Below are 27,538 nucleotides of genomic sequence, written 5' to 3' on the forward strand. Positions count from 1 at the left end.
CAACTATATCCGCATCTGGCTATACATTAAGAATATAAGTATGGAAAGACTTGTGATTGATCGATAAGATGATATTTTTTGGCAGTTAAATATTCAGCGGCAAAGGAGTAGGTACGGTAAGGGCCGATTTTGACCTCAAATTTCAGGTCCATCTGACGAAAGATTTTGGACACTTTCTAAACACTTATAAATGTGTCTATTTCAGTTGATTCAATTAGTTTATGTGAAAGCTTTTAACCGATTTAGTCCTTAGAAACGTTCGGATTCAAGTTTAAATATGAAAAATCTATAAAAAACGTCACTTTTTAGATGGTTTTTGACAATAATGAAAGTCTCATCCTCAACCTTTATATATGTTGTGTATTATCATCAAATACAACTTACATTTCAATATTAAGAATGAACACAAATGCGGCCACATTCATTTAAGACGGAAACCGTCTGAAATTTAACTAAAAAAATATGAAGATTTCAGTAATTTAGCATGACTTAATGATGTTAGCACCCGATATATGTGAATTGTATTGTCAAAAACAGCCCTTATTTATGAAGCAGAGGTACAGATGGGTGCGGTCCTAACCTTGACAAAAGTTAACTTAGAGTTAACTTGTTGACTGCTTTCTAAGTTAACTTGAGAATTTTTAAGCAGTCAAGCAAGTTAACTTCGTCGTTGGTGGACCAGACCTACGGTCTGCTTTTTTAGGACTGCTGCAGACCTATCGACAAGTCTGCTCCAGACCAGACCTGTGGACAAGTCTGCTTTTGACCAGTCCTGAGGACAGGTCTGCCCCAGACCAGACCTGTGGACAAGTCTGCTTTTGACCAGTCCTAAGGACAGGTCTGCCTCAGACCAGACCTGTGGACAGGTCTGCTCCTGACCAGACCTGAGGACAGGTCTGCTTTTGACCAGACCTGTGGACAAGTCTGCTATTGACCAGACCTGAGGACAGGTCTGCTTATGACAGATTATCGTTATAAGAGTTTTCATATCAGACTTGAGCTTTCATTAAAATATGTAAACAACATTCGCATTGTTTTTCCACAGATATCATTTATTATTTACTCGCTAGACTCTACTAGATATTATACAAATGCTCTCTTTTATTTGATATACATGTATTTTTATATAAATAAAAAATGGCTATACGATCACACAGAGTTTTTTTTTATTAGAAGGCGGATAGAAAGGTTATCCAACGCATCGGAACAATATTCTTATATCACGGGATATCGGCAACATTGTCTACGTTACTTCGTTCCCCGTTGTTTACCTGTCCCTTCCTAAATTTTACTTTATGCATAAATTTATACTTGCATGGATATTTCATTGATATTCAACTTGTTTGCATTGGATTTACTATTCTATTTCCCGCAGAATATTCTAACAGAAATTGTACAGTGTCCGTAAGCATACGATGTGGTAAAACTATCAACAATCTCGTCAAATTCGTCAGATTTATCGAGAGATTTGTCATTGCCGATATTTATATGGAACGTCCTAAAATTATACTCAATGCGCACTTTAATGAAATAGTTGCCACTTGACGTTTAACTATAAACAAAATCAATCAACCGACATAATAGATTCCAAGAAGAGAACCTCGTATACTTTTTTTTATTAAATCATTGTAAATAGTACAAATGAATTCAGACATGTCAGTGTTGGTACTTTGATGATGTGGCATAATAGTTTTGTTTTACACGTACACCATCATGAACTCCTATATATGATGTGACTGTTATTATAAATAAAGAGATGAAATTCTGACATTCTCAATTTATTCAGAATATTTTTTGCATTAATGGTTTTCCAATATTATTGATTACGTGTACATTTACGGTCCTACTAAAATGTGAACAGGAGCGCCAGGAGAAGACATTAAGGAGCTCGGTACAATGGTGTGCGGGTATATAGATTTGCAAATAAAAGTGCACATATGATCAGTTTTGGTCAAATAGTTTTGTTTTCCAAGTCAGCATGAGGTATTAAAACTACTGAAATTTTGTTACGTATCAATATTTTGAATAAAAGGAGGACACGCTGGTATCCTAAATTTATGCGAACAAAAATTTGTTGTTATTAAATTGCAATATTGCTGTCCATTGTCATGATTACATTATACAATGATTCCTGACATAAAAAATATGGCTGATTAATACTATGCGGGTACGTCATGGTGTATATAGATTTACAAATTAAAGTGCACATATGGTCAGTTTTGGTAATGCGGTCAAATAATTTTGTTGTACAAGTCAGCTGGAGGTATCAAAACTACTGAAATTTTGTTACGTATCAATATTTTGAATAAAATGAGGACATGCTGGTATCCTAAATTTATGTGAACAAAAATTTGTTGTTATTATATTGCAATATTGCTGTCCATTGTCATGATTGTATTATACATTGAATCCTGACATCAAAAATGTGGCTGATTTACTATGCGGGTATATAGATTTACAAATTAAAGTGCACATATGGTCAGTTTTGGTGGATGCGGTCAAATAATTTTGTTGTACAAGTCAACTGGAGGTATCAAAACTACTGAAATTTTGTTACGTATCAGTATTTTAAGTAAAAAGAGGACATGCTGGTACCCTTAATTTAGGCGAACAAAAATTTGTTGTTATTATATTGCAATATTGCTGTCCATTGTCATGATTGTATTATACATTGAATCCTGACATTAAAAATAAGGCTGATTTTCTATGCTGGTATATAGATTTACAATTTAAAGTTCACATATGGTCAGTTTTGGTAATGTGGTCAAATAATTTTGTTGTACAAGTCAGCTGGAGGTATCAAAACTACTGAAATTTTGTTACGTATCAATATTTTGAATAAAATGAGGACATGCTGGTATCCTAAATTTATGCGAACCAAAATTTTTTGTTATTATATTGCAATTTTGCTGTCCATTGTCATGATTGTATTATACATTGAATCCTGACATTAAAAATATGGCTGATTAACTATGCGGGTATATAGATTTACAAATTAAAGTGCACATATGGTCAGTTTTGGTGGATGCGGTCAAATAATTTTGTTGTACAAGTCAACTGGAGGTATCAAAACTACTGAAATTTTGTTACGTATCAATATTTTGAATAAAATGAGGACATGCTGGTATCCTAAATTTATGCGAACAAAAATTTGTTGTTATTATATTGCAATATTGCTGTCCATTGTCATGATTGTATTATACATTGAATCCTGACATAAAAAATATGGCTGATTTACTATGCGGGTATATAGATTTACAAATTAAAGTGCATATATGGTCAGTTTTGGTGGATGCGGTCAAATAATTTTGTTGTACAAGTCAACTGGAGGCATCAAAACTACTGAAATTTTGTTACGTATCAGTATTTTAAGTAAAAAGAGGACATGCTGGCACCCTTAATTTAGGCGAACAAAAATTTGTTGTTATTATATTGCAATATTGCTGTACATTGTCATGATTGTATTATACATTGAATCCTGACATTAAAAATAAGGCTGATTTACTATGCTGGTATATAAATTTACAATTTAAAGTTCACATATGGTCAGTTTTGGTAATGCGGTCAAATAATTTTGTTGTACAAGTCAGCTGGAGGTATCAAAACTACTGAAATTTTGTTACGTATCAATATTTTGAATAAAATGAGGACATGCTGGTATCCTAAATTTATGCGAACCAAAATTTTTTGTTATTATATTGCAATTTTGCTGTCCATTGTCAGGATTGTATTATATATTGAATCCTGACATAAAAAATATGGCTGATTAACTATGCGGGTATATAGATTTACAAATTAAAGTGCACATATGGTCAGTTTTGGTGGATGCGGTCAAATAATTTTGTTGTACAAGTCAACTGGAGGTATCAAAACTACTGAAATTTTGTTACGTATCAATATTTTGAATAAAAAGAGGACATGCTGGCACCCTTAAAAGAGGGACGAAAGATACCAAAGGGACAGTCAAACTCATAAATCTAAAACAAACTGACAACGCCATGGCTAAAAATGAAAAAGACAAACAGAAAAACAATAGCACACATGACACAACACAGAAAACCAAAGAATAAACAACACGAACCCCACCAAAAACTAGGGGTGATCTCAGGTGCTCCGGAAGGGTAAGCAGATCCTGCTCCACATGCGGCACCCGTCGTGTTGCTTATGTGATTACAAATCCGGCAAATAGTCTAATTCGGTAGGTCAAATTCATGAAAGGGAAGGGGATTGTAGTTACGACGTGAGGAACATATCCGATATCATTTGTGAAATGGTTATTCCATAACGGTCAACCAACTCGTGATGGCGTCCGTAAAATTTACGAAGGGATGATTTCAACTTCACCATTTGGAACTCTTGATTTAATAGCTTCCTTGTGAGCAGTAACCCTCTATCAAGAAAATCATGATAGGAAATGCAAGCACGGGAATATCGTATCAATTGAGAGATATATACCCCGTATGCAGGTGCTGCTGGAATGTTGCTACTTAGAAATGGAAAGTTCACAATTGGAAAGCTGAAATCATCTCTTTTGTCGTAAAGTTTTGTCTTCAACCGACCCTCATTGTCAATTTCTAGATGTAAGTCAAGATATGAAGCTGACTTAACTGTATCTGTAGTATCCTTTATCTCCAATTCGATGGGATAGATGCGTTCCACATAGTCACCAAATTTTGAATTGTTTAGTGAAAGAACGTCATCTATATAGCGGAAAGTAGAGTTAAAGGATATTGCTAACTTCTTATCTTTCTTCCTAAGAAGTTCCTGCATGAAGTCAGCCTCATAATAATAAAGAAACAAGTCAGCAAGTAGAGGGGCACAGTTTGTTCCCATTGGTATGCCGACAGTCTGTTGAAAAACACGTCCTCCGAACGTAACAAATATGTTGTCAATCAAGAAATCAAGCATCTTGATAATATCGGTTTCAGAGAATTTTTTGTTTGAATCAGAGTGATTCTTTACAAAGTAGGATTTATCCCTCCCTAAGACAAGATACTTGTATCTACGTTGGCCATTCTTTTTTATGAAGCAAAGTAATACCAACTCTTTTAATTTGTCTTTAAGTTTGGAATGTGGAATACTTGTGTAAAGAGTAGAGAAGTCAAATGTTTTAATACTGTTACAAGATGAAAGAGAGTTAGATTGTATGTACTCTAAAAGATCTTTGGAATTTTTAAGTATCCACATCTGATTCACGCCACCTCTAGAATAGGCAGTTTCACAATAACTTTGAAGCCCGTCTTTGATTGCTGATAAAATGGATGTTAATAATTTAGAAAGAGGTTTTGTGGAGCACTTGGAAGACCCAGCAATATACCGCTGTTTGTAAGGACACTTATGTAGTTTAGGTATCCAATACAGTGATGGAAGATCCAGTTCTTCATCTTTGGTTGAAATACCAAAGGAACAAAGAACAGACCTATGATTATCCAGGATTTCCTCTTTGGTAAGTGTCGTGAGGGTATATGTTGAGTTTCCAAGTGAATTGTCTATACCTAATTCGTTTATCAAGCAATTAATGTAATGACTTTTACAGACAAAAACGATGTTATTTGGGGCTTTGTCAACTTCACCATTTGGAACTCTTGATTTAATAGCTTCCTTGTGAGCAGTAACCCTCTATCAAGAAAATCATGATAGGAAATGCAAGCACGGGAATATCGTATCAATTGAGAGATATATACCCCGTATGCAGGTGCTGCTGGAATGTTGCTACTTAGAAATGGAAAGCTTAATTTAGGCGAACAAAAATTTGTTGTTATTATATTGCAATATTGCTGTACATTGTCATGATTGTATTATACATTGAATCCTGACATTAAAAATAAGGCTGATTTACTATGCTGGTATATAAATTTACAATTTAAAGTTCACATATGGTCAGTTTTGGTAATGCGGTCAAATAATTTTGTTGTACAAGTCAGCTGGAGGTATCAAAACTACTGAAATTTTGTTACGTATCAATATTTTGAATAAAATGAGGACATGCTGGTATCCTTAATTGATGCGAACCAAAATTTTTTGTTATTATATTGCAATTTTGCTGTCCATTGTCAGGATTGTATTATACATTGAATCCTGACATAAAAAATATTGCTGATTTAGTATGCGGGTATATAGATTTACAAATTAAAGTGCATATATGGTCAGTTTTGGTGGATGCGGTCAAATAATTTTGTTGTACAAGTCAACTGGAGGCATCAAAACTACTGAAATTTTGTTACGTATCAGTATTTTGAGTAAAAAGAAGACATGCTGGCACCCTTAATTTAGGCGAACAAAAATTTGTAGTCATTATTTAAATGAATTAAACTATTGCTGATTGTGGCTGCATAGTTCAAGGATGTAAAACTAACAAGGACGTATACACCTAACATCAAATATACTTCTTTTCAAAAATATACATAATATGATTGAATTTGATCTCGGAATATATATATATATTCAGTGCCTGTTATCATTGTAACCGAGATCGTTTTTATAATAGATAGATTGTCAGATCACAGATAAATTTGTGTTACGTTCTGTGCGTACTTATTTTCAATTATTTGTGTTTAATCCTGTTCATAAAACGGAAGTATTAATTTTCAAATTACTTTATTTTCGATGTTTATACTACGAAACAAAGATATTAAAAATATATTTTTTTAAATCAACGAAGAGCGGTCCTGGTTACAAGTTAACTTAGTGTTGACCAGACCAGTCAAAAGTTAACTTGGGAACAGGTCTGGTTTTGATCGGATTTGTTCAAGCAGAAGTTAACTTTGTGGCAGGACCGGTTTCCAAGTTAACTTATGTTAACTTTATGACAGGACTGGTTCCGAAGTTAACTTATGTTAACTTATGACAGGACTGGTTCGAAGTTAACTTATATCAATAGCGGACCTGTTTCTAAGTTAACTTTTTGGCAGACATAAAAACAGTCCTAGGTCCAAGTCCGCTTTTCAAGTTAACTAGATTTTGGTCCTAGGACTGGTCAGAGCAGTCCTATATTCGGTCACAGGTTAACTTTGACCAGTCCAAATGACTGGTTATCAAGTTAACTTGCTGTACAGGTTAGGAGTGCACCCATCTGTATTCTACTTTCCATTTAATAACTTAAAGTTTACACTTTGACAATTATGTAAAACTGCTATATTTTGGGGCCAAAAAGGGGTCTTACTGGACCTACTCCTTTGTCATTTCAATTTAAGGTTAAGCTTAAATTTTTGTTAAAAATGTGCTGAGTATGTCGTAAAAGGATGAGACATCGGTAAGATTAAAATATGGAAACTTTGCGCATTATAAAAGGCCCAGATGAATCAGTTCTACCTCCGGAATATGCCTACTACCAGTATCTCTAAAATCATCGTTTGTTTTGAACGGATCGAGTAGATGATTAACTATGAAGCGGTCTTTTGATTTTCATGTTTATTTTGGAAGTGTGATACGATGATTTAAACTGAAATTTCTAGCATGCTAAAATAAATGTTCGTTTCTCGTACTATATTTTCGTATTCCATAATGAATATCTTACTATTCGCGTTTGAAGTACTCGTACTGGTCACTGCTTAATTAACACTACTCACTTTTTGGACAAATCATCATGGAAATACCCAATGAATTGAGCGCTTTGTTAGCTGCCATGAAGTTGACTGGAAAAGAACCTGCCTGGAAGTTCTCAGCAAGTTCTGACCAGGTGTTAGTACAGTTGACATGGACCAAGACAAAGGCTAAGGAACCAGAGGCATCCTCTAGTAAATCCAAGCCAGCCCTGAAAAGTAAGCCACCATCAACCTGGAGAAGAGACGCAAAGCGTTTTGACAAGTGGATGGCAACATAAACAGCCGTGATACCTGCTGACAAAGTCCAACAAACCACCCTCACACAAACAGAGGCGAGAGACAGCGTAGTTGGACATGTGCTAACACCAACTAAGTACAAAGGGGAACCAGTTGGGGTTGTAGTCAATAGGGATATTGTCACCAGTCCCTACAACCCCAACAAGGCCTGCCACCGCCTGGTATTTTACACCTCCACCAATGACAGAGGCAAGTGCAGTAGGATCGACTTTGAAGACGGGTTCGACATCGACCACCCAGACCTACTGCGCACACCACCGCACACATCGCCCGTCATCACTGAAGAATCCAAAGAAGCAATACAATCAGCCATACAAGCAGCACGACCTGATACTCCGTACCAGCAACACTAACGCAGTCGGCGTAAAACGAAGGTAAAAAGACAGACAGACTCCAGTCTATAGAATAGGTTGCTACAGTCCGCGATATCCATACAGGACAGTCGGACTCTAAACATCCACATATCATCAATATCTTACTATAGAATTATATTTTCCTTCACCTGTGTACATAATTTTATTTGGCGGCTTTATAAAAACATGTTGTCCAAGGTTGTGGTTATCTTTTTGATGTCGTTTAACATTTAACCCCTTATTTTTTTGACTTTGTACATTATTTACATTGTGGCACAGATCAAATTTATTCGTAATGTAATATAATTTATAATTTCAATCTGCAACAACGGGACGTTATTTAATAAAACAAACATGACATATCCAAAGTCATGTGGTGTACATCAACTGAATAAAGGACCTATGATTTTGCCATATGGTACATCAATCATTGATGAATTATTACGTCAACCTCAGTCCTGGGGTGTTTTAATTTGTTACCTGACATTATTTAAACACTTATTAATTTTTTTCTAAAAAGAAAGATTTTGTTTGAGAGTTGAGGCGTTCCTTTAGAAAAAAAAAGAAAAAAAGGATGTTTTATCATAATTTACCGTGATGTTATTTAGAAAAGCTGTAAATTAAAAAAAAAAAGATTCATGTAAACGTATCGATCTATAAATTTTGTCCTTAATATTCTTGTAAGTAACTGTTATTCTTGTTTCATTTTTACTTCATGTCGATCTGATGCGTATTTACCTTTTTAACTGATTTCTACAGCATATTTTTATTTGTCCTGTCACATTACAAAAAATATAACAACAAAACAAAAAAATCAATTTAATGATTATTTAACCATAAAAAAAATAATTCAAAACGGGTTTTCATTTTCAGAAGACTTTTATTGTATAAAATCACCAAATCGTCCACTGGAAAATACAAAAAAAAAAACAATTTAATATACGTTTTTCCAACCTTTAGAAAAAGGGCCATAATTATTTTGACAAATTGGGAACAAGCAGGCATACTATTGTGATTCAATGATTTTGTATTTAAATCTAAAATTTGCCAAAACTTTCCTGAACTGCATCTACGAATTTTATAAAAGTTCTTAAAATACAAAATTAAAAAAAAGCACTTCATGATCATGGTATCTTTTTATTGTATATCAGTTTCGATCTTTGCAGCATAAAACAAAATCTGAAGTGACCTGGTAACGACAACAGAAATCAAAATATGCATGTACTTAAAACCAAATTTTATGCGACCTGTTTATGACACCAGAAACTGAAATATACATGAAATTAAACATGTTAAAAGACGTTTATAAACTATCTATCTATCTACATATCTTGATAAATTTTATTTCAAAGTACGACACATTATTACATCAAGGTCATATGTTGTTTTTATCTAAAATTATTTACAAAACTTATATTAATTTGATGATAAAAGCGGATGTCTATTTGCAATTCCTGCTGAATCTTTGTTTTAATCGTTCATTCACATTGTGCATGAAAATAAACATTTTTCATGTATTCAACAATTTAACTGTAGATAAGCACAAATCCGATTTGCTTAACCATGATTCAATTGTCAATGTAGGAAATTGGTGAATGGAAAATCGAAAGATTACTAAATCGACAAATATAAAAAATAAGATGTGGTATGATTGCCAATGAGACAACTGTCAATAAGAGACCAAAATGACACAGACACTCACAACTAAAGGACACCGTACGGCCTTCAACAATGAGCACAGTCAGCTATAAAAGGATCCGATAAGACAATTTAAAACAATTCAAACGAGAAAACTAACGGCCTTATTTATATAAAAAATGAACGAAAAAAAGATAAGTAACAAACGACAACCACTGAATTACAGGCTCCTGACTTGGGACAGGCACATAGTTTTACATATATAATGTGGCGGGGTTAAACATGTGAGCGGGATTCCAACCCTCCCTCTAACCTGGGACAGTGGTATAACAGTACAACATAAGAAAGAACTATAAAATCAGTTGAAAAAGGCTTAACTCATCAGATGGACAAAAACTTACTTTCCGTTGGTCTGTTTACCAAAATGGAGACATTTACGCAAATATTTCCTTGTTTACCAGAATGTGAAACGCAGTTAAACGTTGGTGAATGTATTTGATGTATGATGGCAGTGATAAAGTTTTTTTTTAATAAAAACAAGCGATCACAATATAGCAAGAATTTTTTTGTTCATGCTATTGTCAGTTCGCTTCGAATTTTTAAAGGTCTATTTGTATCACATGTCTCTTTCTATAAATCAGACAAGTTCATGTATTGCAATGAATCCCACATGTCACATTGACTGCGACAAAAAAACGGAGCAATTCCCTTTAAATTAATCTAGAAGTAAACCAGAAGGCCTGACATCGATATATAATAGATTCATTTGTTGATCTTTTTCCAACAGGCAGTAAAAGGCGTGCAAAACTGGGACATTCATTTTGCTTTGCGGGATGTGTATACAAAGTTACGTATACTAATTTTTTCTATGCGCTTCTAAGAGGTCTAGGTTGTGACGTGAGTATATATTATTTCGTATTAAAAAAAAAGTAGCACAAAATCTTTGCTTTAAAAAGGACTTAAAACACAAAAAACTCAAATCAAGTCCTGCAAAAGTAGATCACTAAATACCTAACACCGAGGAAAAGTTCATAATCAAATGGCAAAATCAAAAGCTCTGAGTAATCAAACGAATTGATAACATCTGTCATATTCCTGACATGGTACCTATATATCAAACATATTTTTGCATTGATATTTATATAACTTCCAAATTTAAACGGATTTTTTAACATTATTGTCATAGATTTTGACTCTAATACACAATAATATTTTGTATTGTCAATGTTTTACGCTACCGTTACTTTTCACAACAAAACAACCAGAATTTGAAGAAAATGCAGGTGTTCTAGAAGGACATTCCAACAATTGTCATTTGAATTTGAGTTTAGAGGATACAATTAAACAAAACAAACATTTGAGGAAGAGATGCTCAGGGACGAAACTGCTTTTGCTTTTTATATTTATCTTTCAAATCCCAAAACAACAACTGATGAATTAGATAAACATATAGCCAACGATAAGGATAGAAACAATGGTCTTCAAGAATGGTTTTGGGTTAAACAAGAAATGAAATATTATACTTTAAACCTGTCCATTGATTTAGATGCTCTCACATTTAGAATATCGACATATGGCACGCATAATAAGACATTAGATGGACATTTGGAATAAACTGTCACGAGAACAATAACATTTCATACAAAAATGAAACCCAAGCAAATCTCAACTATATTTAGACGAATATAATTGGCAATACATATAATTCGTATATCTGTCATCGCAACTTTGAAAATGATATCAACTACCTCAAAACAATTTGGTGGATAACAACAGTGTGGGTTGGATATGATTGTTTTAAAATTAATTCATTCAAAGAAGGAATTGTCGAAAGTGTATTAATATCAAAAAATGATATGACAAATATGTTAGCCATTGCTATTTGTTTCGTTGGCTATATGCATCCGTTTATATGGTACATATTTGAATCGGTTCAAATTCCCAAGGAACGTGAAATATTTCAATATTACGAAGATGTGATAGATTCTGAAAAACCTTATGGGTTAGTGAGAGGCATGAGAAAGTTTCTGTATTCAGGTAAGAGCAAGGAATCTAACGAAAACATCAGTGATCGGTAAGAAAATTCAACGACTGTTAATACAGGAGATAGAGAAAACTACGAACCAATAGACACATTACTATCAGTAAATAATGAGAATCCAGACAATGCATACACAGCGAATGCTATTGATGTCGATATAGAAAACAACATTTCAGCAACAATAACCGTCAATACAGAACAGCTTATAATTCCTCCGACTAATGAATCATCGGATGAAATAGCAAATGACCCGACATATGTTTTGAATACAACTCATTCTCTGTGACTTTGACAATCCGAGTTGTTAAAAATACAATTCATTGCACAATATGTTTGCATTCTTAGTCATATTCTTTACTGAAAGGCTGATGAAACAATTACATAAACAATGTACGTGCGCATCAGAGTCCGAATAGAACATAAAATGATAATATCATTGCCAACTACACTCGCTTTCTATCTTTTTAAAGCAGCCCATTGTCTAAGACTTTTTAAATCTATGTTTTTACACAGTTCATTACCAAAGACATTTGTCATCTTAATTTTAAAAACAGTTAATTGTCAAGTACAAATTGCAATCTAAATTGTTAATTTAATTACAATATAACGTAAAGCTTGAAAAAAAATTTATTCATCAATATGAATAAACTCATCATAGATACCAGGACTAAATTTTGTATAAACGCCAGACGCGCGTTTCGTCTACAAAAGACTCATCAGTGACGCTCGAATCCAAAAAAAAGTTCCTTTAATCTTTCATCTACATTAAACCCTATACAAACTGTTTAAAACTAATTTACAGTAAAACATTTTTCACATTAACACAATACACGTTTTTAAAGTTAACGTTATTTTGAAATCAAATTTTAAAATTGATTTGATAAAAAGTCCTTTAGTATATCATAGAGTCTTCAAGACTTGATTTTATCCTTACTATGTCAGTTTCATGTGGTGTTTGTTTTCCTTTGTCTTGCATCAATCTCTTTCTTTGATATCTCCATTTAAAACATTCACATATAAGAAAGCTAGAAGCGATGAACACACCAATAGCTACCACGTAAAAGGAACTATGTATATCTATTAGAGTTATTGGTGTAGATTCTTTTCGTGGAATATTGTCACAAATCCCATGTTTCGGCCAGTGTTCTAACTTCCACTTCTGTAATAATCCGTTTTCAAAAATGGCATTCATTCTAAAATCAAAATATATTAACTATTTTAGACCATCCTATATTTTGATTGACTGTAGCATTTATCTAAAGTGTCGACCTCGTGTAAAATGAGTTAACGGCCCTTTGTTTAACGTTAATGTAATTTATTTTAAAAAGATAATTAAAAGTAACGTAAATTTCAATAATTGTTAATATACTTTTCATGCCAATAGGAAGATATATTTTTTAAATATATACATGGAGGGTTTAATGGAAAAAACTAAGCCTTCAACTGGCAAGATGGTTGCATTTCATAACAATTACCTTAGAGTTATCAGAATGTGAACTTTATCTCTAAAAATTACTTACTCGTCAGAAAAAATCTTAGTTAAGGGAGATTTATTGGGAAGTGCTATTGCAAATTGCATTGTCAATAAATCCGATAGAACCATTGCCAGATGACAATTATTATCCATAGCTAATTCCATCGGAGTTCGGTCACCAACATAAGCGTAATTTCCCTCCATTACAAGCCGTATTTGAACATTAGGATCCGCACTTAGAATACTTGGGTTTGTTTTGTTGTAGGCAACTACTCCGTTCCAAAACTTTACATTATCTGGTTGCGTAGATGTCTGTTAATATAAGAAGAAGAATATGCAAAACAAAATTAACTGTCGAAGCATGAAAATAAGTGTTTACTGAAGTAAATTAATATATATTCGTAAGGCCAAATAAAAAAAGGTTATTAAGAGTATGAATTAAAAATGGAACAATTATGAAACGTTTTATTCCAAATATTGATAAGAAAATATATGCCTGGAAATCGACAAACGGTATTTTTTATTTTATTTTTTATCTCTATGCACAATAAAATATCCCGTCAGGCTATCTGAACCATACATTGTGGTTATAGTCTGCGTATCTTTTGTCTCTCGACAATTTTGGTTGTTGATGTGATCGTGATGTACTGTCTAGTATTTTCAATAATTCATGCTTAACATTGGATGTATGCTAATTTGGTCTCGAAAGGGTTTGTCATATGCATGTGTTATCTGTTGTTTTGAGAAGTCGAGATTGTATTTTTCCTAATAGAAATAAAAAAAAATGTTGTATGAGTGTCAATGAGACAACTCTCAATCCAAGTCACAATTTGTAAAAAAAAGCATTATTGGCCAAAGAACCTGGATTCAACACGTATCCGTGGCTCACACCTAACCAAAAGATATAATGAGCCCCAAAATTGACTAGTGTAAAACCATTCAAATAGGAAAACCAACAGTCTGATCTGTATAAAAAAACGAGATAGAAATTCACTTATAAAACACATCAACAAACAACAACCACGTGCACAGAACAACAAGTGCAGATAAAGGCAGCGAATTTAAAATTTTAACAGACGCTATCCTTCACCCTAACATGAAATAATATTTTAACATCACAACATAGAAAGACACCGTATAAAATATCATTCGAAATGGCTTAACCCGTTTAAATTTGATCTATGACACATAGTTTAGAAATTGCATGATATCATAGTCGTTATCTGCTTGTGTTTGATTCTGTAATGAATTTTATATATACGTGCCCAACGTTCTAAATTTTATTGTGTTACGACACTATAAAGACGAAGCTCTATGGAGCTCACTTGTGTCTATGTTCAACTTCAATAAAGGAAACTCTCTCTCACATTGGGGCTTACAAAAATAATGTACGACTTGCAATTGTTTCTTCCTTTTTATCTTGTATCGCTTTTGAGTTTTTCACAATTTTCTATATTTTGCACAAAGCAAAAAAAACAATTATAATGTTAGGCAAATAACGTCTAAAATTAGAATAGTGTTAAACTATCGAATGTTATGGCAAATTCACAGCAGGGGGATTCCATAACACCTGACAACATCAAACGTTTGACTATATCGAATAACAGAACGAATGTCATACTCTTGACTAATTGCATCAAACTAGCAATTTTGTCTATGCTGTGCAGGAAATGCTTACCCTTCGGAGCACCGAATTTCACTCCCGGTTTTTAGTGGAGTTCGTGTTGTTTCTTATTTCTAATTTATAACTGTTGATGTAAATGTCCTTTGGTTTTTTGAGTCTTTGTTTACTCTTTGGTTTTGATTGTTATTGTCTAACCATATTTGCAGATCTGGTTTTGCTTATCAAGTTTTTGGTTTCAACGTTTTAAGTTAGTCATTTGTACCTTTTGAAGACAACACGAAGACAAAAACAAAATGATTAATGAAATGATCATTAAAGGGTAGCAAATATAGTAAGGAATTAACTAGTATGTCACCTCGTTTGTAGATTTTCTTAACCAGTTATTCAAATGTTAGTATATGTATAAAACTTTTCAAGGTATAAAAGCAGATAAATGATTAAAATTTTACAGTAAAAGGCATTAAAACCAAAAAGAAACCGAATGACCATTTGGCGCCATTTGAACGTTTTAATCGTTCTTCTCTTGCTTATCCTTTTAGCTATTTAGATATTCGATATATTTGTAGGATTCAGAGATGCAATGTAAATGCTGCAGTGCATTTGTCTATATGACGCTTGGAATCTAATTTAAAATCTGTATATGTGCAATCATTTTGATAGTGGGATTTATTCTATTCGTAACTATATCTATATAAAAATTATAAGGTACATGACTTATCTTTGTCACAATCTCTGTGCATAATCGTATAGTATTTTATTTTAAATCTTAAATTTTTACCTTGAAAATTGTTTTAAATACAGTGCCCTCTAGTGTTCCCCATTTATAACTGCCTTGTTCGACAAGTCCAGCAATATTAGAGAAAGGCAGTTTTTCTTTTGTTACAGTGAGGAAGGCTACAAGGTTACCACTGTATGTTGCCATCATTATTATGCAAAATATCCACCAGCAGCTTAAAAACGTACGACCTGAAGATGAACCTGCCATATGTTCACCACCTATGTTAGAAAATATGGAAAACAAATCAATGCATTATAACATTGACGGTACCAATTTTACTGCACCATATATCTATTCTTAGATAAAGTGCGAAATACCATTGCGGATGATACATGCAAAGAAAGAGACGATTACAATGTCAACGCACACTGTTGACGCATCCGATCTTGCCTTTGTTGAAGCTCATGCGGTTCTCATGGTTTCTGTTCGGTACCTTGTTATTTTCATTGTCGATTTGCGCAATTTGGACGCCAGTAAACTACTGTCGTCTTGATTTAGACGTTTGATGTAAGAAAAAGCAGCGTCATGGTACAAAAAGTAAAAAAAAGTCATAGTCCTATAATGCCGAAACAATTTTTAAAAAAGCCACAGTAGTATGATCAGGTTCACATGATGATAAATAGTTATTTTGTAATGCTATTAGTAAAGAAGCATAAAGCTGCCTTCTCCTTTGTCATTATCTACCATGAGTACGATGCAATTAAATTAAGACATGGTTACATTAATATAATCTGGCAAATCAATATCAAAAGTATGATGTGATCTGGTTTACTACACTGTGAAAATACTCCATACTAAATTTAAACAGTTTTTTTATGAGAAATATTATTTGTTAAACCTTGTTTTAATATCGTCGAGAATTCATTAAAACCAACAGAACGGTTTACGTGTGTATAGAAATACGGTTATTCATACTCTTCTTATGCTAGCAAGGGGTCTCCATCTGGCTATGCGAGATGTGAAAATACGTAGCCATGTTCAGTAGTAACGGTAAGCAAAACAGACATACCGTTTTTCAGGGAATTGAATGTAGCCGGCAACTACTTCTGCTAATATCAGACATACTTTAATTTTTCTGTGGATGCAAAATTCACACCCTTCATCTCGGTCAACCCTTTTTTGTTTCATACAATCCTTTTCAATTCTCATTTGCTTTCGTCTACAAGATGCAAATTATATTTGTCTACAGACATACATCATTCAATCGAGTAATCAGTTTAATAAGAGAAGATAACTAACCACAACAATCACGCTACAATGTATTTTAGAATTTCATAAGTCATACCCACGTACATGAAGGTATAAACATCTAACAATATATATCTTTATATATAAATTGAGAATAATAAATCTTAATTCTAACAATATATATCTTTATATATAAATTGAGAATAATAAATTTTATAAAGGAAAATATAGGTCCTACCTTTATTAAAGGTGTAGTTACCTTGTGTTAACAACGCACCATACACATACCACAAGGAGTCAGAGAAATGATGCAGTCCTCGTACTTTATCTCTGTTTTCTATTCTTCTATAGTATGGCGTATATTTTTCGAAGAAAAACAAAAAAAGTGAGGTAACTGGAAGGAATATGAATATACACAAAATTACATATTCGCTTAAAGGATCTATTAATGTTCTCCATTTCTTTGCATTCTGATCAGGTTTTTTCAACAAAATAGCTGGAGAGTCATAGTAATAGGGAATTGTGAAATCTACAACTTTTTCCCTACTGATTTGAACAGCCACAGGGGCTGCCACTAGATCTACGTCCTGAAATGATAAATATAATACTCATTCGGTTTAATACAATAAATTATATGAATTCAACTACAGCTGAGTCTTGATACATATTGTCCTTCTAACCTTCATCTGTTTTATTTATAATTCGTAATTTAAAAAAAAAATGTGTAACGGCACAGCACTATCTCCCTTTACAAAGACTTTTATGGGTATTGTTTAGATTGAATTTATGTAAACTTTTGTTTAGTATCGTTATGGGTAGTAGGATTTTTTTCTGTGTTAATGTTTCTGTGTTGTCTTTGGATGTCGTGCATTAACATTTACCTGTTTGGTATATGAAAACGAGTAATAACCTGAAGCCGTCTTTTTGATGATTTAAAATTTATTCCATAAAACTGCAGTTGTCTCATGACCTACAGAATATTTAAAATCCGTCCATAAATGATATTGTCGCTTGTCAGTATTTTCTATGCGTCATTTCTTACACAGTCATAATACATTCACACGTATGGTTTCCTATTAAAAATAAATAGTTATTCTTAACGATTATATATATCAAGTCGCAAAAATTTAAATCATTATTCATATAATGCATTGCATTTTATCACATGCAGACACGTTTGGAAACAGTTTTTCATGATAAATAACAGTTTTCGGTTTAACCCGAAATTTCTTAATACACAAAAATGATCCCATCGTTTCTTACCCGTCTTTCAAGCTGACCTATCAAACCATTCCATGATCCATTTTCCATCTGAGCACCCCATTTTCCATCAAGGGGTTGTGTTATCTCATATCTGAAATGTATTTTGAAATGTTTGAAATGTTGAACAACATAAAGAATACAGTTGAAAAATCCAACAGATTTATTATTGTAGGGGCATTTGTTAATCAACTGACCTGTTTGAAACTATGAAAAACAGATTTGAACCTTGATAAAGAACTAAGAATTAATTGCACAAATTTAACAAGTTATTGTAATCATTCTGTCGATAATAAGATGCGATCCATATAATGAATATGAATTTTTGTGTCACAAATGTTTAAAAAAAATAACCTTCTACGGGTGTTCTACAGACAAGACATCAAAGAAGCAAAAGATTTCACTATTTACAGGTTTAGCTATAAAAATGGCACAACAAGAAAAACAAAACCAGAGTGCATCATTACAGATTTAATAGCATTGGGCCAGTAACATAATATTGTGTACGCAGCCTCCATATACCCATACAGATCATCTGCTTCGAATATGCTTCTGCAAGAATTCAAAGTTGGTGAAATAAAAATGTTTTCAGACAAATCTTTAAGAAGGATGCTTGTGGGAAGAAGAGACGACTGTAGTTTACCAATGTTCAAATATCGTATATTCATTCAGAAAATTCCACTCAAGATATATAAAAAATTGTGAGAAATACATCAATCCAAAATGTAATTAGACTGGATGCGATTACTGCTACACATACATCACCCGTCATGTTAATTCACGTCCACCTTAACTGTCACCAAAGGGAAAATGACACAAGCAGACGACGTTACCGATATATATACAATTATCAAATATAAAGGCAACAGTTGTCTGCTCTTTAAAAGTCATAAATAGATTGAGAGAAACAAATCCGGGTTACAAACCAAAAACCGAGATAAACACATACTAATCTATGAGAGGAAAACAACGGAACAACATAAACACTGAATATGACTGCCCATGTTGGTCTTGCACGGTCGGCACCAATTACTGATCATGGTTACCCTTAAACGTAAGTCATATCAGTTTTTGTGATATTCAATGTAAACATGCAGGCGCGTTATGTATCAAACTATGAAGCCATCTTAGTAAAAAAGTATGTGGGTATAATGTTACTGATAGTACATCGGTAATTTGTTTGTAATAAACTATAGTTGAATGTCACCAATATGTTGCAATATCAGAAACAGATCCTTTTAATGAAAACATCAATGTTCATGATTGGTGTATGTTGTACTTTGTAAATACAGCTGTTTTACAAACTACGCCTCTTTTGCGAATTTGAATGCTGCAGAAGACCCAAACTTAAGGTAGGGGTAGGACAGATATGGTAAGAAGTTTTGGCATATAAATGTTCAAGATATACCGCACAATTCTATGTTTTGACTTGAAAAAACTTGTAATGCATATGAGCTTTCCATTCTAGGATATAATTTTTAAGGAAACTTCATCGTAAAAGTGGTAAAGTTTTAGCTTCAAATTAACTCATCATATATACCAGAATTGAAATTTTGTTTTTTTCGCTAGACGAGGGTGTCGTCTACAAAAGAGGGACGAAAGATACCAAAGGGACAGTCAAACTCATAAATCTAAAACAAACTGACAACGCCATGGCTAAAAATAAAAAAAGACAAACAGAAAAACAATAGTACACATGACACAACATAGAAAACTAAAGAATAAACAACACGAACCCCACCAAAAACTAGGGGTGATCTCAGGTGCTCCGGAAGGGTAAGCAGATCCTGCTCCACATGTGGCACCCGTCGTGTTGCTTATGTGATTACAAATCCGGTAAATAGTCTAATTCGGTAGGTCACATTCATGAAAGGGAAGGGGATTGTAGTTACGACGTAAGGAACATATCCGATATTATTTGTGAAACGGTTATTCCATAACGGTCAACCAACTCGTGATGGCGTCCGTAAAATTTACGAAGGGAGGATTTCAACTTCAACATTTGGAACTCTTGGTTTAATAGATTCCTTGTGAGCAGTAACCCTCTATCAAGAAAACCATGATAGGAAATGCAAGCACGGGAATATCGTATCAATTGGGAGACATATACCCCGTATGCAGGTGCTGCTGGAATGCTACAAAAGACTCATCGGTGACGCTCGAACAAAAAATATTAAAAAAGCCACATACAGTACGAAGATGACGAGCATTCAGAACCAAAAATTCCTAAAAGTTTTGCCAAATACATCTAAGGTAATATATTCATGAGGTAGATATATAGAAAGGAGTTGCATTAATTATATTTACGAAAGTGAAGAATGTTAGTTCTTTGTTTGATGTTACAATTCTGTGATTAATACTATGATTAGAGATTCTTTTTATGGTTTTTCCCATAAGAGGGATATCATTTGTTTTGAAGTGACGAGCGGTCAGAAAGAGCGTATTTATCTATATTTGCGTAATGTGTGTTATTAGTTAGAGTTACACATCTTTTAATTAATTTTAACTTATGATTAACCATAAACTTTAGATATATAGTTTATGTTCATCAAAATTGTGTTGAAACGTCTAGACATCACTTATCATGTATTGCAATGAAAGCAGTCAAGTTTGTCCGGTATAGTATCAATATACAATGCTTCATTGCACCAATATCAAGTTCTAGCAGAATTGTATACGTATTTTGGTCGAGATCTTGCACATTTTCATGGAGTTAAAGCCTTAAATAGTGAAATAAGAAAACAGTGAGTAAAGCAAAAATATATTTTGGATTCACAAAAGACAATATGATATAGTTTTTATAGCACATTCGTTATGCTAAGATTTCATTCGGAGTATCTCATTATAACACAACTTATTGTAAGCCTCAGAGTCTACGAAACGGATGGACTACAATGATGGCAAGCTAAGACCTTACAATACACAACTGCGTGGTCCTTCAGTAGTATCCATGTAACTTCAAAAATAGAAAAAAATACGTACGTAAAGTTCAGGACTAATGCAAGATGACGTAGTAGGTCCATAGTAAATCCTGTATATTCGTTTCTTTTCTCATTTAAGATGACAAAGGGATTCCACTATTAAAGGTAAAATTTCTTATTTTAATTTTCACAATCTAATTAACATTTTAGACTAGTATCTATGCATTGCTCTGTTCAGTTCCGCCTTTTGTACTGAAATATCAGCTCTTTTCCATATAAGTTCTGGAAAATCGAAGTCTCATACTATATGCCGCCATTTGTGAGTTACTGAAAACTTATGCAGAACTCACCATCGAAGTCAGTAGCAGGAAGGGTACACAGTAATAGTCGATATTTACAGGTAGATTCAATGATCTTTTTTAACAATTTTTTACATATGAATGTAATTATTGTTTTGGATGGGAAGCCACTGTCATGTTGTTTTCTTTATTTGACAGGTAACGTTGTATAAAGTTAAGTTATGATATTGCAATTCCTTAATTATTAACTCAGATATGATATTTCTAAACCCCAGTAAAGACTAAATTTATTGCCCCATAGTCGTAAAATGTCAATGTCTCGATCCTTTGAAAACCTTTTAACGTCCTGCATTTGTGTTTAAATAGCAGATGTTCTAGAAAAAATTTAAGCACGAAAATAGTATCTGAAATAACCGTATTAATATTACAGCTCTAGATATAGGAAGATGTGGTGTGAGTGCCAATGAGACAACTCTCCATACAAATAACAATTTAAAAAGTAAACCATTATAGGTTAAAGTACGGCCTTCAACACGGAGCCTTAGCTCACACCGAACAACAAGCTATAAAGGGCCCCAAAATTTACTAGTGTAAAACCATTCAAACGGGAAAACCAACGGTCTAATCTATATTAACAAAACGAGAAACGAGAAACACGTATATATTACATAAACAAACGACAATTACTGTACATCAGATTCCTGACTTAGGTCTAGATCATTTGTTGCTATATCAAAACATAAGACGTTTGGGATATTTACAATGATTACTTAAAAAATAGACAGTTTGAAACAAATGAAAAATATTTTATCACTGATACATGACTTACAGGTAATGTGCCAACAAGGAATTTCCGTTTATTAAATCCCATCTTAGAGTTCGGAAAAATTTCTTTCAGCGTCAAAAGGCTTCCTGAATGTTGCAAATATCCAACGGTGCTCCATCCTCTCTTTTCCTTCTCCCACGTCAAAGTTTTAATTGGGAACCAATCACAATCTTTCGTATCGCGAAAGTCCATCTGAAATGATACCAGTATACAATGAAACATGTGTAAAAAATCGCGTGTTTTAGGGTCCTATGCATATCTGTCACATTTATCTAACAGACTGATTTTTTTTTGGTAATGTCGTCTTCTTTGCTTTTTACTGAATCATCATTGATACTTCACTCGATCGTCATGTTGGAATCCACTAGACAAACAGGTTTAGAACATCTAAACAAAACTTTGTAATTTTTGTCTGACTTTTTCTCTATAGGAAGGTGTTATAATTAGTATTGCTCAGGGTTTTTTGTTTTTGTACGTTTGATGGTGTTTTATTTTTTTTTATTTACTGATACTATGAAGGCACGCAACATTTTATCCTTGTGTCTATAGCTACAACAAGTCTATTTAAAGTTTTCCGGAATAACCGGAATTCCGTCTTTTTTTATAATATTGTTATTCCTTCTTCTACTGATTATTTTATCGTTCACTTGGTTTTGCAATGCAAATTCAGTGCAATGTATTTGTGCCTTCATTTAAAAGGTAAACGCAAACAGATACATATCTAAATGGTTATCGTTTTAGTATATCACCACTTGTTTAATATTGGAACTATGAGCTTCAAAGAAATTCTCCATACTGATATCAAGCTGGATATTTAACTAATTTGATTATTTGGATTGCAATCTTGTGAAAAGAAACGTATTTAAGTTCTAAATATCGCCATGGTACATCTAAATTGTTCCAAGGAATAGATATTTACCCGAAACGGCGACAGGGAATAACTAATAGATTAAATTTCAGTACCTCTGGTGTAGATACAGTTTGCTTTCTCTAACACAAAAACAACATAAAACTACATAAGGTTGTTTATATATGCCAGCTGATGCCAAAGCAGATTCGTTATTTTCTATTTTTGCATCTGAACATATACTATTTGTCATATCAGTTTTTTTCTGAAATTTATGCTAGATAACTTCAAAGTGAAAAAATACTGAGATTTCATATTAGCGTGTAATCACTAACTATTAGTATTAATTCGTCATCCTAATTGTATCACAATTTTTTTATATCAGAAATCAACCCACGGTAACAGCAGTTTGGTATTTAATTGGTTTAAAAATAAAAAAAATTGAAATAAAAACAAAAAATAATAAACTATCTTATTTAAGCTTCTTTGTAAGTTAATTTCACTACTGGTTAGATAACGATCTAGGCATCCCAAATTGTTTTCTCAAGGCTTAAAACTTTTTTTTTTCTTTTCCATCTGAAATGCGCATCTAGTATTTTTGTATATATAAAAATGAAGAGTTAATGAAACATAAAGGAAAACATTAGACGGAAGAAAAGAAAATATAATGAAAGCTTTGACAGACGTGAATATCTGTATTTAGCAAAACCTTTTGGAATGTGTGTTATGGTGCTGTCCATCCTTGTACTTTAATTTTTTTTATTTGAGCCTCCCTGGTTAGTTGTTTTGTAAACGTTGCATCTGGCGTATTATTTTGATTCTGGTATCTATGATAAGTTAAAGTTTGATGATTTAAAACAACATAGATATTTCCAGATTCCCTATTCGTTTCTATGTAATAGTGTATTCTTAGTGACTTGGTACGAGTGGAATGGTAAGTTTATTGTGACGAGTATCAGCTATTGTCATGTGGCGTAGCTGAGTACAATAGCTGTATCTGAGGGGACAATAAAGTTATTATTTCAAGAATATCCAGTCAGTAAGTGCTTTATCATATCGAAAAAGACTGTACGGAATATAAAAAGTAAAATCACAAAAATACTGAACTTAGAGGAAAATCAATTCGGAAAGTCCATAATCACATGGCAAAAATCAAATAACAAATCACATCAAAAACGAATGGACAAGAACTGTCATATTCCGGACTTGGTACAGGCATTTTCAAATGTAGAAAATGGTGGATTAAACCTGGTTTTATAGCGCTAACCCTCTCACTTTGATGACAGTCTCATCAAATTCAGTTATATTTACAATGATGCGTGAACTTAACAGACACAATAAATGAAAATAGTCAAAATATGGGTACAGCAGTTATCATCGTGTAACAAAGATCAATTCAACGGAACACAAAAACATCTATCTACAAACACATTCATTGATTCTCGTGTCTGACGTCATAAAAATTGTATACGTCACATATATTTGTCGTTCAATGTACATACAAACTATTTTAAAATGTCACATAGGCGATGTTAGCATACAGGGTTAAAAAATAAAAAGTATGTAAGAATAAATTTCAGAAATAGACCGAGATTCAAAATAGTCCAAAAGTTATATAGAATTTATAAGAATCCACAAATAGTTAATTCCACTACGCGATTGAATGATTTTGACGTTTGTGGTTCAACGTATTTTGTAATTCATAATAGAAATTTATCATAATGACATAAAATAGAACAATATCATACTGACGGGATCTTTTAAAGTACAGAGTCACGTTATAAGAACCAAACAAATACAAAAAGACGCTTATACAAAACACATTGACGGGATGTATAAGTACCGAGCCACGTTAAATAGAAGGGACTATTGTAATGAAAAAAAAGCAGAAAACAAACCATACTGTTGAACATTTACTTCATAAATATTCTAAAATGTTAAGGCTATGCCCTGCAATGACGTTAACTCAAGATACAACAGGTTGAACGCACTATCGTAACTCCCGCGATATTTTGCAAATCCTCAAATCCCCTAATTGCATTTGAAATTCGGAAATTCCGAGAAATATGCTTGCGGTCAAATAGTTTCATCGAGGTCCAAAAGTTGGAAACAATTAACCGATCAAATAGTTCAACGCTTGCAATTGAAAAATAGTAAACATATTGTGTACTTATTTTATCTAGAAAATGATATCTGAGGTATAATAAGTTAAAACAATTGTATATATATCATCATTTTAGGTTACCGTATTTGAATGATGTTGTGGTTTATTTAGAACTGAAGTGCTGTATTGTATCACTGCTACATTGTCTAAAACAGTGCTGTAGTTAGTTTCCAAAACTGAGATATCCCCGTTATCAACAATTCCAAGTAACCATCTGGAGTTATGTATGAGAGATGATCTGACAACATGTTTACGTCCATACTCGAAAGGCTGAAATTATTAATTACACAAAAACAAATACTTAAATGTGATTGGTTAATTATATTCAGTTATTTATTTGGTAAACTTTATGACATATTGTGCCAAAATAATATTGAAAACTATGTGAAAAAATCGCGTTGTATAAAACAGGAAAAACAGTTTACATAATTAACATAAGACTATCAAAGGGCTAATAACAGTAAAGTAATTTTCGAATCGTCAGGTAGCATTATAGCTTCAAAACTAGGTAAAAACCTGCCTCTTCGTGTTAGCAATGAGTGAATCCGAGTTAATCGGATAAATAGAGAAAATCAATAACGAATTATATTAATAAATAATAGGTTTTATTAAAAGGTTTTATATACAAAAAAAAAGATGTTTTATCATTATATAGAAAAAAAAGGTCGCCAATGATACAATTATTCGCTACCAGAAACAAACACTCGGATGTAAATAAGCTCATCATAGATACCAGGACTAAATTTTGTATATACGCCAGACTAACCAATCGTAAGGCACAGTACGTGACCTCAAAAAGGTCAAAACTCCCAGTAGTCAACACTTCAGTGTTGAACATGAAATCAATACTGTGGTCATTATTATAAATTTACTGTTTCAAAATTTTTTCGAAAAAATAAGGATTTTCTTATCCCAGGTTTAGATTACTTAAACCGTATTTGGCATAACTTTTTGAAATTTTGGATCATCGATGCTCTTTTTACTTGTTTGGCTTTATAAATATTTTGATATGAGCGTCACTGATGAGTCTTATGTAGACGAAACTCGCATCTGGCATACTAAATTATAATCCTGGTTGGGGTATTGCAAACGCATATTTCACTAGATGCTAGATACAAACGGTTTCTAAAAAAATGCAATAAAATCTCTATTGAACTAGCAGACGAACAGACGTTGAGCAGTATCAGTCTCTCGGACGGAGTGAAAAATGATGTAAGAAAATGTGTATGTCATACTTATTACAATACCTTTGCTAAGTAATTTTGGCACGCTTTCAAACTACATAATAAAGTACAATTTAATATTGTATCGTCGTTAGTAGCAGTTTTTTCTGACATAAGTTCGTCTATTTTCTGTGACGTCATTTGTTCCATCCGTTGTACATTCCCAAAGATTCCAGTAGCCGATAACATTTGGTGCAACAGTGTTGCTTGGTAATCTGCGAATAGCATAAAAATGGAGAATCTGAATAACTTTGTGGCCTTCATTTTTTACCACATTTTGCTTCAAAACTGCATTAGCATGCGTACTTAATACAAACTTCCCCATCAATCTTTATAACAACTGTAAATATTCGAAAAGTATAGATTTCTTAAGAGACAACTCTCTACAGGAAACCACATGACACAGAAATTAGCACCTATAGGTCACCTACGACCTTCATTAATGTACAATGCACATACCGCATAGTCAGCTGTAGACGCTCCTAAAAATAACAAATGTAAACAAAAAAAACGAGAAAAATAACGGCATAATATATGAATGAAAAATAAGCGAAAAACATATGTTACACAGCCAACAAACGACAACCACTGAATTAAAGGATCATGATTTGTTACAGGAATACAGCATGTGGTGGGTTTAACTAGTTTTCTTTTCGCCAAACCAACCCCTAACATGGGACGGTAATGTAATAGCACAACACAAGAAAAAACTATACAAGACAATAGACGAAAAACAAATATGAGAAACAGCAGATATCGACAACAACTCAAACACAGCTCCTGACTTGGTAAAGGAATGTGACGGGGTAGAACTCGTTTGAAAGCAGCAACCCTTCCCCTAATTGTGGACAGTTGTGTAACAGTACAACATAAGAACAAGCTATAAAAACATTTGAAGATGGCTCAACTTATCAGATGAACACTAAAAGAATTACATCTAACAGATCTGAGAGTACTCGCAGTTACTGACAACTGGTTCAAAGCCAATAAAAGGTAATAAACAAATTAACATCTTAAACTAAAATATCATCAACATACCTGTTTCAGTATCGTTCCTATTT

General features: G+C 33.1%; 1 protein-coding gene and 1 long non-coding RNA gene across 2 annotated transcripts in view; both read right to left on the reverse strand.

Moving 5' to 3' along the window:
* The window catches only part of LOC139516643 (uncharacterized), a 681,292-nt gene that overhangs the window by 294,553 nt on the left and 359,201 nt on the right, over positions 1 to 27,538 (reverse strand). The window lies entirely within an intron of this gene.
* Positions 12,751 to 26,618, reverse strand: LOC139518161 (probable glutamate receptor). The gene is made up of 9 exons (XM_071309854.1): positions 26,502 to 26,618; positions 25,336 to 25,524; positions 22,247 to 22,435; positions 21,180 to 21,274; positions 18,201 to 18,291; positions 17,197 to 17,524; positions 15,750 to 15,967; positions 13,394 to 13,659; positions 12,751 to 13,066 (listed from the first exon to the last, which is right to left on the reverse strand). Exons 1-9 carry the CDS (start codon positions 26,616 to 26,618, stop codon positions 12,766 to 12,768), a joined length of 1,794 nt encoding a protein of 597 aa, XP_071165955.1. The 3' UTR covers positions 12,751 to 12,765.

This window comes from Mytilus edulis, chromosome 3, assembly GCF_963676685.1.
Source record: "Mytilus edulis chromosome 3, xbMytEdul2.2, whole genome shotgun sequence".
NCBI classification, from domain to species: Eukaryota; Metazoa; Mollusca; class Bivalvia; order Mytilida; family Mytilidae; genus Mytilus; species Mytilus edulis.

Bases quoted from the DNA above. Each gene is read 5' to 3' on its own strand.
- LOC139518161 (XM_071309854.1), bottom strand. From the start codon at position 26,618: ATGACGTCACAGAAAATAGACGAACTTATGTCAGAAAAAACTGCTACT. The intron at 22,436-25,335 runs GTAACCTAAAAT...GTATCATTTCAG, and splicing joins CACAACATCATTCAAATACG to ATGGACTTTCGCGATACGAA. The intron at 13,660-15,749 runs GTAAAAATTTAA...TTATATTAACAG, and splicing joins TATTTAAAACAATTTTCAAG to ACATCTACGCAACCAGATAA.